The 15008-nt window shown below is 44.9% G+C and overlaps 1 protein-coding gene across 1 annotated transcript; it reads right to left on the bottom strand.

Annotated features, from left to right (window-relative positions):
- Positions 1–5348: 5348 nt before the first annotated feature.
- LOC144174745 (uncharacterized) lies at positions 5349–13957 on the bottom strand. Its single transcript, XM_077703585.1, has 4 exons — positions 13675–13957; positions 10195–10393; positions 9223–9352; positions 5349–8396 (listed from the first exon to the last, which is right to left on the bottom strand). Exons 1-4 carry the CDS (start codon positions 13754–13756, stop codon positions 8313–8315), a joined length of 495 nt encoding a protein of 164 aa, XP_077559711.1. The 5' UTR covers positions 13757–13957; the 3' UTR covers positions 5349–8312.
- Between the last annotated feature and the right edge of the window lie 1051 nt (positions 13958–15008).

The following is a 15008-nucleotide window of genomic DNA, read 5'->3' on the forward strand; positions in this document are numbered from 1 at the left end:
GCTTTCATCTTATGCAGCCGTTTTTCGCCTTTGCTGTCATCTCTCCTAAACGCCACCTACAATGTGGGAGTGAGAAAAACGTCGAATGAGGAATGTAGGCTTAGCACAGAACGACCCAGTCTCAAGCAAGTCTGACGGGAGAAAACGATACAGCAGAAAAGAGCGGCCCCGAAAACTGTCAAAATATAAAAATGCCGATGGCGACACATTGCAATCAAGAAAGGCTGTGGCGGCAGAATTTGAGCCCGTCACGTTAACTCGCGTAAAGAAAGCCACACGGAGGGAGAAATAATCGGAAATCAAATCAAGGATCACTCCAGTAATCCAATTTAACGCATCGGCATGGCTGCCACACAAGAAGCGAGCTCACGGATGCTAAAAGACGCTTGGAGAAAAGGCGTAATGGAAAAAGGCTCAGATGGCCGGCTTTTTGCCGCAACAAATTGTGTTCCGGGCATCGGACCTATGCTGGGTGTTATTCGTGATGGAACTAGGTTAACCAGAAACGAGTGGAATTTTTTTTTTTGGCGGGGGGGGGGGGGGATGGGGGGGGGGGGCGGGGTGGATGGCTGTTGGAGAACCTGACAGCAAAATGTTGTAAATGTTACTTGATGCAGGCTTGTGTCATCCCAGCGACACACGTCCAAGGTACAATACACTGCTAATTCCAAAAGCACTTTGGTGCAGGGATCCCGCCTATCAATTTCGTGTTCTCTACGGGATGATGTCGGAGACATTTAAAGAAAGGAAACACGACAATAAGATTGACACTTGCGCCTGCTGCCACGATTGGATGGCGATGTTACAAAAATGTTAGCGGGAGTGAAACTGCAGAGTGAGTGACAAATGCGGGTTTTAATTGCTTTGAATGTCTGCATTGGCCCAACCTGGACAAGAAAGGAAATACGATTGTTTATAATTCCCAATTAAGCATTTTTCAGAATTACAGTCAAAACTCGATCTAACGAAAACTTATCTTACGAATTTCCTAATCTAATGAACCAATTCGAATTTCTCCGCAGGTGCCTACGCGGCTCAATGCCTTGATGAACTTGTGGCTATGGCGTTGTACTGCTGAGCACGAGGTCGCGGGCTCGATTCCCGGCCGCGGCGACCGCTTTTCTGATGGAGGCGAAAAGCAAAAACACCCATGTGTACAAGATTTTGGCGCACGTTAAAGATCCCCAGGTGGTCAAAATTAATTCGGAGCCCTCCACTACGGCGCGCCTCATCGCCTGCGTTGCGTCGGCGCGTTTAACCCTACAATCGTTTGTTCGAGATTTCGGCGCACGTTAAAGATCCCCAGGTGGCTAAAATTAATCCCGAGCCCTCACTACGGTGCGCCTCATCGTCTGTGTATCGTGGGCGTGTTAAATCCTACGATCACTCAATGAGCCTTCCTGAACCCGAACTAACAAAACAGATTTAGCGCCATTCCCGATTTAATGAAGTATTTCGAGAAACAGAGATATTTAAAAAGGAGCAATTTCCAATTTGTTTCGTCAGAACGCCACAAATATCATTGCGCTACGTCAGAAAAAAAAATCCAGGGTCATCTCCACTAACGTGAAACCCGCGGACGGGCGAAGCATGCAGTGCATAAGTGTATTCTTGACGCCTTGGCGTTTTTGTCAACGGAGATGAAACCGTTGGGGGGTAGGCTATACCGCTTTGCTGGAAACGTATCTTGTCTTGGAAGCCCGCAGCTCTCTAGCGCGAGGCGTAAACGAGTGGCCCCGGTGTTTTACAGATAGTCTTTCTTGGGCTACTTAAACGCAGACATTTTGGTCTGCCTGTGTGTCTGTCTGTCTGTCTTTCTGTGACTCGATTAAGTCATGCGGCCAAAGTTAAACGAAAGCTGCGAAATAGTCTTATATACTCGCAGCCAAATCTAAACGTCTAAGTCCAGTGTTTGTGTTCATACTTGTCAACGTTGTTGAACAAGAATAAGACTTTACGCAAATTTAAGGCAGTAAATCGATACATAGTTTATATTTGCAGAATTCCTTTAATAAAGAAATTGTGGATGCTTGGTGTTTGCGATAGCAAATGAAATACTACATCAGCGGCAGAAAATCGTCACCTGCTTTTTCCAGTGCTACCTCCTGGCAGCATTTAAATCAAAAGGCAATAGCAACGAAAGGTTTCACTAGATGGGATCCACGTTCCGCTTGGAACGCTCGTGGGGTAGGGCAACATGGTTCTGTAAACGTTGTAGTAGGGTGCCTCAATCCACGCGCATCTCCGCCAATACGGCAGCGCTGCCATCGAGGCACCCGACTTGGAGTAGTGGAAAGCGGTAAATTTAAATTGACTTGAGCAAACCTCTAGCGTGTTTACCTAGGGAGGAGCGCGACGGAAGAGGAACAGAATGAGAGGTGAGGGGGAAGGCTAAGGGATGCATTTACTTGGCAGGGTCGCCCGCCGACTATCGTCTTTCGGCGACATTTGCAAAGAAAGGAGCAGATACACGGCCATTTTTTTTAGTAGGCGTTACGAAGCGCTCCAGCGCGAGGCGCAAACGACTGCAGGCTGGGAGTCTCTTCTCCTTCTCACACACTGTCCCTTATGTTTCCTGCGATACTTCGGTGGTGCAGGCTGGGAGTCTCTTCTCCTTCTCACACACTGTCCCTTATGTTTTTTTAGTACACGTTACGTTCTAGAGCGCGAGAAAACGAGTTTCCCGGGGTTTTAGTACCGTGACTACATGAGACGACGCTTTCGACGACATGAGACGCCGTCAGCCCCAGCCCCTAGAATGAGATCTAGTTTTGCTTTTACGGAGCTCCACGAGATATTAAACTCGCAAGTAGCGGTTGTCAATCAGTGATGCTAGATGGCTCTAGGCCAGGTGATAGACGCTACAGACTTGCTAAAGAGCTTTGCTGGGGCTCCTCACAAAGGAACGGAGGACGCGTTCAACGCTCTTGCGTGCTAAGGACACTCAGTCCACCCAATCTTTACGACGTGCACGCAGGCGAAAATGGCAGGCCTCTTTGACAGGAAATAAATTGGTTCCCCCCAGATCCCTTAGTGTTTTATTGTTATTTTTTTACCGCAGACTGCTAGCGCAGTGCTAAATTATCGACAGCGATCCCCGCAGCTACATTTCATGGTAGATGCTGGGATCTACATTTCATGGTAGATGCCGGGACCGTATAAAATGACGGTCCCGATTTTACGAAGTTCTGGATATAACGAAATAATTTGCGGTTCCCGGTGACTTCGTTAGATCGGGTTCTAACTGTATGTAGCTTAATGAACCTTGTAAGGACTAGTTTATCCCCGCAGACGAAAATTAAATGCTGTTCCATGATGATTTTGTTCTGTGGCTGCAATAACTCACCTAAGAGCGGCGGCTTCATGTCTGTGCATTAAAACTGCCACTGATGGTTTCTACAATACCTTCTAATAGCCTTCTATGTTGAAATAAAACTGCTCAAGGTTGTAGAAATGTCATACGCGCAAGCATACACGCGCGCACTCTCACACACCATGGACGACACTAAAAAGACTGAATGTGAAGAAGGTTATCCCCCTTCCTCTCCCGGTCACTCCCGGCTTGTGTCAAGTTTTCACCAGATTGTTACGTTACGTAAGCAGTGTTTCGCCCCCGTTTTCTGTAACCATACTCCCCACGTAAAGCCTTATGCATTGACAGCAGGTGGGTGTCCCAAATCGCTAACATCTCCATAGCAGACTAACCAAGTACGACAAATCAAACTAGGCCTAATGTTAAACTTGTCTTGGCGGACAATTTCTCCGATATTTCCTCCCAAGATGCCCACTTTAGATCGAAAGATTGGTACGGAGAATCATTAAGAAAATTGGCTGCTGGAAAGTGAATTATTCCGTTTGTATGGACCCCGCTATAAAGAAATACCCAGGAGTGAGCAATGTACAGCTCCATTGCAAAATTGGCACTTTGCCTGTCCCTGAAAAAGTTTTGCACGGGATGAAATTTTCACATAACCTTCCTGACTGCACGGGCGAGCCTGCAAGCAAGATAACGAGTAAGTAGCTTTGGGTTTCTTACACCAAATTTAAGACATATAAGATGCCTGAAAATAATGTGACCATCTAGCAAGCTTCCAGGTTAAGAAGCGCTCTTTTGTAGAGCGCAAATTATACTACCGTTTTTAAGCACATTATGCATGTGCCGTAAATAAGAGTTGCATGACCTAGGCTTTTTCTGCAACACCTAAAATAACTGCTAAATTTCTATATAGCGTACTGGCTCCATCCTTTCAGTCCACCAAAGAGTTTGAGCGCGACATCCGTGTCAGCCGGGAGCGGTGATCGGTATAGGTGTCATCGAGCGCCAGTATAGTTAGAGTGCATATGCTGGAACAAATTACTGTAAATTTAGAGAGAAAATTCAAGTGGGAAAAAATGCAGCTAACACGCTGCAAGGACCACGATAATGAGTCGAAGTTTTCTTTTTATTCATTAATATGAAGCCCTAAAAGGCAATAATTGAGAACTATGTAAATCAATACTAATTTGATAATAAGCAGCCATTGATTTGATGATAAGCATCCACAGGATGCTATGATGTGAGCATAATTAGCGTGTTTTGTCGATACTTCTTTTTTTGAAAAACAATGTGCGTGTAACTGCGTTGGCACTCACTGCTAAAGCTCCAGAGGAGTTTTGAGACAGAACAAACGAAACCTTTTTATGATGGAGTTACTTTTTTCTGACCTTTCAACAAATTTCATTTTGTTGAATTGGAAAGTACGGGAATGCGTAAAATAAAAGAATATGTTTTTTTTCTTCAACTTCAAATTATTCTTGGCGTTTTAGGTCAGCGAACCATGTTCTTAGTTTCTGATTATGTAATTAACTAGTGCTGCTGCAGTTAGTTTGTTGGCTTGAAGTAAGAGAAATTTATATTTGTGTTACACGTTCAGAGCAGGTGAATATCAAAGTCAGTTATAAATATTTAGGTGCTTTTTATATTTAACGTATAGTGCCGGTCCCACCGCTGGTAAAGTAATGGCAATATTGCTGAGGCTGAGAAATGGCATTATTGCTGAAAATAAAAAAATTGCACCTATAATGCTGCATGTGAACAAATTTATTTTAAGAATGCTTTCTTAAACTTCCCTCGTAAAACACTCATCCCTATATCGCGAGATGGTTATTGTCATGCAGTATAGACCATTAACACGAGAAAAAGTGTCCTGCATTGCTTTCACCCATTTCGCGCTGCTCAAATCCCGCTGAAACCAGGGTTCGGAGAAGTAATGCTGACGTATGCCAGCCACCAAAATGGGAAATTACTGTGAGGCCAGTGGGGCACTATTTCCGCCAACACGTAAGCACTTGAAACACTGAAACTGGAGTCAGCACCATGAAAGACGCTTTATTTGAGATACATCTGCGACGATGAAGCCATCCGGATTGCGGTATACTTCAATAAATTATAAATGCATGATGAATAGCTTTGTGAAAAAGAAAATATGGCCTTTCCACCCAGGAATAGTACAGCGCATATAAAAACACTGGAAGTGGTATACAAATTGCACAATGACAATAGCTAGGTTTGTAACATTTTCCCAAAGCACCGCTATTAGCCATTTTGCCATTTCATTGATAAAATCTTTTCGCGCAAGGTTTCTTACGTACAGACAATATATCACAAGTGCTTTCTAATCCCATTCCGGGGACTGCCTGTCCTAACAATTCGAAACATTACGAACGACTTAATGAAATTTACGCTGCCGGTTATAGTCAAAGTGAGAGCTAAAAAACTAAAATTTGGGGTTACACTGCACGGCATAACAATTTTATGGACGTTTTCCAGGCAGAAAAATCAATGCATGTTCATTTTCTAAGTCGCTCTTCATTTCGCAATTCACACACAAATACATACAGACGCGTTTCATGTGGCAAAGCAGGCCGAATTCTGCAGAATTCCGGCGAAAGCATCGTCTTAGCAGCCGTTCGTGCACTCCTTTCTTTCTGTAGAACTTCCGAACATGTTTTATTACCTTAGAAAAATATGCGTTATCGGTGCATTGCATTTACTTCATTCCAAGGCACTCAGTACAGAGAATACACTCGGTCTAAAAACGTCCGGCACTCCACCACAATTTACACTTTCCAGCGTACTTAATTGTCCTTGAATAAAGGGTTACGTGGTAAAACCGACGCACAAATTCCCCAACGATCGGGATCTGTGTGCATAGTGCGCCAGAATAATTGTTTCAGAACGTCAGAACTGAAAGAAAGCTATCGTACCTCTCTGCTCACCAATTCAGGTAGAATAAATAACATACTCCGCGTATCATAAAATATACGAGCCTTATAGAGACAGAATAATTCAAACCATGTTTGGAAGGCTGATGCAGAGTCGTTTTACTATCACCATTATTAGGCATCTGTGACCAACTTTCAATATTTCACAGCAGCAAGGCAATGAATTGCGAAACGCGCCATCAAACTTGACAGCCATAGCCTCCAAATTCAAAAACTGTGTCTGTGTAGAAGTTTTCACTGACATCCATCCAGGCGTTCCACCGACGTTGTTAGGCTAGCCGCAATGCGAACGAAAATCATTTGGGCATCATTGCGCCTTGAAACAACAGAGCGGAAGCCAGCAACGGCTTGTAGCTCGTACAAAACGATTGCTTACTACTAAACTTTGTAACTTGCCGAAAAATTCACAGCTGATGGGTTCAGCCCTGAAGTTCCCTTGTGAGGGTTCCTACTTTTGGCTTCCTCTGTAATTATGCAACGACAACTCCATAATTGTTCTTCAACATTTTTGTTGAATGCAGCGATCATTGAGACACGTAATAGGGTGTACCAGGAACAACATGTGCTATTTTATGGGTGGGTCGTACTGGCATTCAGCATTGTGCAAGGCGTTTTGGCCTGATATAGAAAGCTTAAAGTTTCCTGCATGCCTCTTCTTCGTCTGCTCGTGTGCATGGACGACCACCAGCAGTCAGGGATTGACCAGTCAGAGATGTTAAAAACATTTTTAAAATCAAAGTTCATAATTTAATTCAATAGCAGAGATACAGCCTATTTAAAATGTGGCTGAATGAAGTAAGACGTAGGTCGTGTCTTGCGCCCGCGGCATATAGTCCAGTGACTTTAATATAAGCTCCCGCGTCAGCAAATAGCAAAATTGCCACCGGTTGGACTGGAGCTATTTCCTGTGGCCAGTAATATTACTAATCAGGTAAGCCGTACGCCCTTGAGTTTGCAGCACAAATTTTGTTGAGACAACTCCGAAACAGATCGTTTATTATGCGAAGTAGCCTATAGGACTCGTGCGCTCTGACGTGAGTTGGTTCTCCGAGGAACTTGCGGGGGAAAATTATTACTTAGCAAGTAATTAATTCTTAGTTAATTATGCAAAGTGCAATCTAGCGCACGGATTTTATTTCTAATTGTGTTCATATTTCCAAAAGTAGGAGCTGTCAGATATGTCTTGTTACTGGCCCGTCTTGCAATTACTATCTTGATTACTATCCCTACTATCCCTAAGGGCTGTTAGCCGTGTACGCCATGCCTCATCGTTCCCAGGAAAAAAACCTTTGCAATAAGTACAAAATGGAACTGGCCGTCGAACTAACTGATACTCCAGTCACGTTTAAATTCCTGTAATTAACATGGCGTCAACTCTTGCGCTAAAGTTTCGGTTAAAAAGTGAGAAGTTATATTACGATGTACCAAACAGTTTCGTTGCAAAGCCTTAACAAGGTATGTTTTTCATTTACGAACAAGCTCAGTCTGGTGCTGTAATAATTTAAAAGCCCGCGTTATGCTTGTACCTAGTTAGGCAATGAAATGGCAAAATAATATAAAAATACAATAGAACACGATGCACGAAACAATAACACAGATTTGTACACATTCTGTCCACATGGCACACTGTACACAAATGCGCTACAAACGGTTATCTACCTTAGTGCAATGCATCTGCCAGGCCTCCAAAATTTCATTGGCTATGTCCCGCATGACCAGGATACGGTATCAAGGCCATTTATTGTAATGTATGTCGACAAACTTCACAAAATGATACAATCGATAACAACGTTAAAGGTCAATGAACAAGAAGCAAAGATGGTTCAACAATGTACATTGTCAGGTGGGTCGTGCCACGGTGACATCAACTATAGTATCATCCAAGGGTCGCGTAAGCATGTAACAAGTGCATGGGACATTGGTCATGGCCATTTCGCTGGGGAGGCAAAAGTATCACTTTAGGAGGGCCAGGTAAATAATGCCGCGATGAACAAGCAATGAAGGTTACGCTATGTACAGCCAGAGAGGAGCTCTACGAAGGACGGTCTTCAGGAGTTCTGGTTCTTGAAAGCAGCACCTCGTGGGGCCAAGAGGCACTCGCCAAGCCACTCAGCTCGTTGCAGGTTGTGGGACTGCTCATGGCGAAAAAATAAAAGAAACATGCGTTTTAGACACAATAGCGATGATCAACTCAAAGCTTCGCTTCAATACTCTGACAACATGTTACATTCTCACTTGCTGACATAAATCCGAGATTAGTTGTGTCGCCAAGTGGTAAGAACAAACTAAACCAAAACAAACATATATTGACACCTCCTAATTCGTGTCTTTCCGATGTATAGGTGCCAAGGACGGTCGTATTTGCATAGGCAGTTCCACCGTTTTAACATGTTTGGAAGACGACTGACATGCTTTGTGACGGCTTGAGGTGCTCTCTACAGAGGCATAGGCTTTAGGTTGAGTCAGATTTGATCGGTAATGGAGATTTCTGCGTTTAGAATTGTTTCGCGATTGCAAAACATACTTATACTGCTTTGCGAATGTGAAGTCAACACACAACACTTTTTAGTTCAAAATATTTTACAGTACGCAGCATTTTTCTTCCAAACTGAAAGTCGACAAAGGTACTTCTTGTCCGACTTGTAGTGCTAGCGGAGAGATTACGTGGTTTTCAAGCTAGTTGTTTCACTTTCATTGTGTAATGTCCGCTCAAGGTGTGCTATGACATTGGGAGCGAGTCCTGATAGCCTTCGTTTTCAGATTGGAGCGACGTTAAACTCGAGCTTCTGTCGTCGTGTTAGAACTAACACAATACAGAGCCAATTTTAACTTGATACTCAAATTCGATACTCCACTTTGAATTTGCGACAGCCTGCCACAAGCAGTGTTCACTAGTGGGGCATGAACATTTCTAGCAATGCATACGGCATGCCTTTGAGCGTTCGCCGTTGTACTCACAGCAGCTAGGTCTCTGCTCCAAACTTGCCCGCAGCTGCCGTTACAGAGCAGGCATGGACGCTGCATGGCGTAGCCTCCGCACTCGGCACAGTCCAGGGAGATGTGTTCTTCACTCCAGTTCACTCCACATCTGTACCAAGGAAGCAAGCAATGAGCTACTTGATGCTATCCTTTTTTCGCTCCAAAGCTCTCACTTAATTTTTATGTAGACACAGCAACGCATTTTAGCAGAGATTGCATCAAAAATACTGTTTTTTTGTAAATGGTTACCTAAATAGAGGCATGTTTTGGTGATAAAATGTATTTTTATTGAAGTTTGAGACTTTAAATTCGCCACCACCAGCAATGCACCACCCCACGTTCGTGACGAACCACACCAAACATTGCACATCTACTCTGGACGTTCACGGAACTGCACGCCGAGCTTACTTCTTACAAGACAAGCAGCGTCCCGAGCACGACGGGCTCTACTTACTCGCAACCCCAGCCAAGCAAGCGTTCGCCTCACAGTGGAACTTCGCTTTTGCCAACAGCGCCCATTTGCGCACGTACTGTTGTTTAAACATCTCTGACCCCATCCGACCCACCCCCACTTCGGCCTTGCACTAATGAAGTTTCTTCTTTCCTTCCTAAAATTTCAAGCGCCGTTTCTTTTCATAAGTCGAGTAAGTACTTTTTTGGGACCTCCAAGCAAAGCAGCGAAACGAAACATTACGACAGCTGAGCGCACTTTTTCTGTGAGAGCAAAATGGTGCATGCGTCCAAAAACGGCGTCATTTTTGGACGCAAGCCAGGCTGTCAGCCGCTGCAGCCCTAACGCACTACTTCATTTCCCTTAATGCCTAAATATCCCATTCATTGGCTTCAGCTATTTGTTTCTTTAAACGTCTAATCGCGCTTCCGAGACACGGCGGATACTGTGCCCGCTTGTCGGGTAGGAACCTCTAGAATAGTGTGTGAGGGGAAACTTACGTAAAGCAGGTGTTCAAGTTGATTTTGATGCTCTCCAGCGTGACAGCGCCTGCCCCTTGCCTCAGTGGACACTGCTCTCTGGTCAGGTCCTCAATGCCAGCTCGCCAGCAGTCTTGGCCCTGGTCTGAGCACGAATGGAGCGAGTTCGTTGACAGCATGGCCAGGAGAGAGTCCGACTTTGACTGCCGGAGACAAAGCTCTGCAGATAAAAGTGCAAAATGACTCATGAGTATCGGAGTTCCTGCCCAATAGCAAGGGATTTACTTGTAACAAGACTGAAGCACCCGTCATTTTCGCTAACTTGTTACGTTCCTTTCCACAGTTTTAAAAGTTCATGGTTACCACCGCACAGTTCCATTATAAGTATAGACTTGCTTTTTCGAATCCTAAGCAAATAAATTCTTCATACAAGGTTTTTCTTGGACAATTCTAAGTAATTTAAAGAATGTTGCTATTAAACAAACCGCAAAAGAGGGAGCAAGTATGGCTTTCCTAGAACTAGCAGTAGCTGTATTGTGGTGATCACCCAGACGACAACATGGACGGCAAATTAAAAAAAAACGTTACTTTACGCAAGCCTCTAATTGCGTTAGCTCGTATTATACTTACATTTGTATTATACTAACTTACTATACTTACATTGTTATTATACTAACAACAAAATATACACCTTTCCAAACAGCGTGCGGCATGTCTTAGTTTTAATGAAATATTTTGAAAGAACTGCAGGTGGCTAGTATGCGTGATTTGTATGTTATGATAGTGTTTGGAAAATTTTATGCTTGAAGTGTTCATACAACAAGCCTGTGCAAACACACAGACACAGGTCGAGCGTCGTAATGTACAAGGTGAACGGAAGATGCCACATGCAGACGTGTCTTGTCATATTCAAAAATTCCATGCGAAGTTTCATATCTTTCTGTTACATTTATCTTAGCCACCTACAAGAGCCAAGAATCCTCGATGTGTTCACATCACTTGATTCGCAGCATATTCATATCCCCCAGTTGACAGAACGGGTTGTGCCAGTCGATTGTGTCCTAAATCATCACGTTCACATTAATGGAAACATCTCTTGGAATCTCACCAGCGTCGTTGCTCGAATTCCAAGGGATTCAAGGAACTGAAGTACTGATTTCAAGGAACTGGGAAGCAGACTGTTTATTATTGTCTGTCGACTATAACAAGCACGCACCTGCTCTGAAGCCGTATTCGAATACACACGTATAAACGTTGTAATAGGGCGCAGACACAGCACAAATGCGATTTTCCGCTTTGTTTGTTAGCTTCCGTGGATCGGAATAATAGGAGCCATCTGTGACGCCTGTCAAGACTTCGGTGCATGCTGTCTCTGAGAAAACACGTCAGCACAACAAGCTAGATTGATGCGACGCCAATATTAACGGCAACATTTGAAAGTACGGACGCCTGCATCACGGCCAGAACGTTTTAATCAAGCAGGAGTAGTCGCTTCTATCAAGGAAATGCTTTTATCGCGACTACACCGATCCATACACTTCGTAAATATAAAAGGAGTGTGATTGTATACATTTACTATTACTTTCATGTCACGTGGTGGTGATTATGATAATATTCATATTATTATCAAAATAATATTAATAATATTACTTATATTAATAATAACGGATGAAATACTCTTTGCAACCTTGCAAGGAGAGCATCATACTTAAAAAGCTCGCCTGTGACTAGAGTTCTAACAGACTCAGTTTTTCATAAGAAGACCTGATTAGAATGGCGCCAGAAGGGTGCGAGCGGGCTAGCCCGTAATGGAGAGAAATACACTTCTTGAAAGGTGCACTTCCTGAAACTCCTCAAGCTACAAAATGCATCAACAGAGGTACAAAACAATGCCTTGTTCGAGGCACAGCACGCCCGTGGTGTCCACAGCAAAGGTAATTTTTTCTCATGTACGAAGCTTTCAAAGCGGCGCATAGCTTTCCCGAAAGTCATTTCACGTTCAACGGTTCACGCAGGTGGACTTTTTGTAGATAAGCGCAGCGGATGAGTGGCGGGGGAATCGTGATTTACGGTGATAACTCGATAAAAGTAAGTGTATTTTTAGGAGCTCTCATTGCAGAACTAAGGGTCGGTAGAGCGTGCAAAGCTAGGACTAAAACAAAAAAGTTATTGTGATTAAACGACTCAAAATAAAAGAAAAACAGGAACTTTGTTGTCCCGCAAGACCACAAATTCTTTTGTGCTTCCATCCTCGACGTCACGACTCGGTCTAGAACAACCTGTTAAGCGAAAGTCGTTGCCCGGCACGAGTGTTAGTGTAGCGGAAAAGGATATAACGCTTTACCAAGCCGAACACCAAGAGCGGCAGCGGTCAGGTGGAAATGTCGGAGTAGCAAAGCCACTTGTGACCACACGCTGCTATTTTAATGGGTTACTACGAAACCAAACGACCAACAGTTCAGCAGCGACGGCGAAACTTACAGCATCACTTCGGTCAATAAAGTCTCCGAGTCGTGTCATAATCTGGACGTTATCTTCATAAAGGGCACGGATATTCTGCAACTTGCGGAGATATTTCGGAAAGCACGCGTGTTGAGCTCGCCAAGGGCGTATTTCGTCGTTAGAAATTCGAAAAATGACCGTTTCAAACTTCGTTTGAAAATCACCGCTGATACTTTGGTTTGGACTGAGCACTCTGTGGGTACGCTTACGTACCACGCAACCTTTCCTTATGCCTGCCCTGCTGATGACTCGCCTGCGGTGCACTTAAACAATGCTCGCAGCGTTGGCGTCTTTGGCACTCGCACCCAAACTGCGCGCGTTTCAAGGACAATGCGGCAACACTGCGTCGGTGTTAAAAATAAATGGACACGAAGGTGCGTATATATGTGGGGCATACCGGACCCTCTGGCCATACTTGCAGGAAGTTGGTGCCACGCATGTATGCACACATTCTGGTAGCCAACGTGGTATGTATGAACTTCTATCGCGTTATGCTCGGGTGGAGGCATGAGAACCTCGACGGCTGGTGACCTTTCAAGAAAGCCGGCAGATGAGCAGAGGAATGAAAGCGGCGGGGGGATTCTATTACATTTCAAAAGCGATGAATGAACATTTCTGTTAAGACATTATGCTCATTACTCGTTGGCACTACCTTCGGTGCCGCTTGCTTTCTTTACGTTATCAAGTTGAGCAAGATTTAGTATAGACGATGGAATTGAAGAACAGCGCGGTGCGACAAATTGTTGCAGCTCGCCCTGCGAGAATCACTCCTAGTAAGCAAATGCCCAGGACATTCTCGGCGCATTTTCAAGAACGTCTCGCGTTGTAATTCTCTTCGTGTAGCGCCCGCGAGGTTACTTCCAAAATTTATGCGAAGGGTGATGTCGTGGCGCGTATCTTTGGCGAAAAATGCCTCTGAATGCGAAACCACATATAACTAGAAGATCCAAGATATCACTAGTGGTATACCAACTCGCAAGTGCAGGGACGTGCACTCACCTTTGTGTTGTTTGAAGGCGTCTGACGGCGAATTATGCAGTCCGGGTGACTGGTAGTTCACAATTACTCCGGTGGCCATCATATCTTTACGTGCAGCGCGCAGGCTCCAGAAGATTCAATATGTAGTTAGAATACAACGTGCTTCAGCGGGAAGCAAACAGTCCGGAAAGCCCGCGAGGCAGGGAGCGCGGGAAATTCGCCCAAACGAAGAGCAATGTCGCCACGCGTGCACTAGAGAGCAGTCCTGAGCGGAGACTCGTACAACGTAGGGGAGCAGACGATTCATTTCAAGCGCGCTGCTGGCGCAGCTCAGTGGCGGCTCTGGCGGCGCATGCGCGGAGACTGTTCCCCTCGGCAACACCCCTTACACGAGAGAAGGTGTTTCTGTCGTGGAGGAAACACCGTTCTCCTCCTCCCCGCAGCGCTTACGTCAGAGGGGAATACCAGCTGACCTGAAGGCGTTGTCACGCGGTCATTGCGCTTTTACTTGTGGCGTTTCGCTCCTTCCCGTGTGTTTGTTTTGCGCAACGCAACCACGCTACGTTGACGACGCTCGTGACGCTGGCGCTTGCGACCTGGCTTCTCGTCGCAGCGCACAAGAAAGTCGCTTGTGCTTGACTTGTCTGGACACGTGGCAGAGCACGTGCTTTGTTGAGTGAAACTTGCCCAAAACGAAAAGTTCAGTTTTTGGGTAAAAGAACCGCCCTTTCAGTTGCAGGAAAATTTTGCGCAACATGAAGTAAATTTACTGCACATTGAGTCTTTCGTGGCGGGTGTCCAGGTTTTCCCCACTGCCGTGCAAGATCTGTGATTCATGCTGGGCGCTTTATTTCTTCCTGCTTGGGTGGGATGGATAGGAAGTAGGGACCGCGGCACATAATAACTGAAGTAGAACCTCGTTTTAGTAAGCCTTTTGGAATCGGGCAAGATGTTTGCTACTGCGGGATATTCGCTGTAAAGAGTCACTGCAAGCGCTTATTTCAGCCAATTCATTTCTGCATAACCGGCCTTCCGTCGAATTGTTTGCGCGACTAAGACCCTACCAGCATAAAACCACTCACTCACCTGCTACCCTGTACACAGCGAGCGTGAAAATTTGGGACTATTAAGCGGGAACGCCGGAGCAAACACTGCCAGAATTCCCCTGCGAAACTCGTAGTGCCAACAGCCTCGGTGGCAACGCCGTGACTGCCATTTTATACTAGAAAGTTTTTTTTTTAGTATGCTGATGCTCCGTACGCACCCGAGACCGTGCGAAAGTGGTAAAAACTCCCCATTAACACCTAAATGTCCATATGGCCAGCTATTGTCCCTAGGGCCAGATCTCCGACACG

This window comes from Haemaphysalis longicornis, unplaced genomic scaffold (assembly GCF_048455015.1).
Source record: "Haemaphysalis longicornis isolate Haplotype H1 unplaced genomic scaffold, Haemaphysalis longicornis Haplotype H1 scaffold_3, whole genome shotgun sequence".
Taxonomy (NCBI): domain Eukaryota; kingdom Metazoa; phylum Arthropoda; class Arachnida; order Ixodida; family Ixodidae; genus Haemaphysalis; species Haemaphysalis longicornis.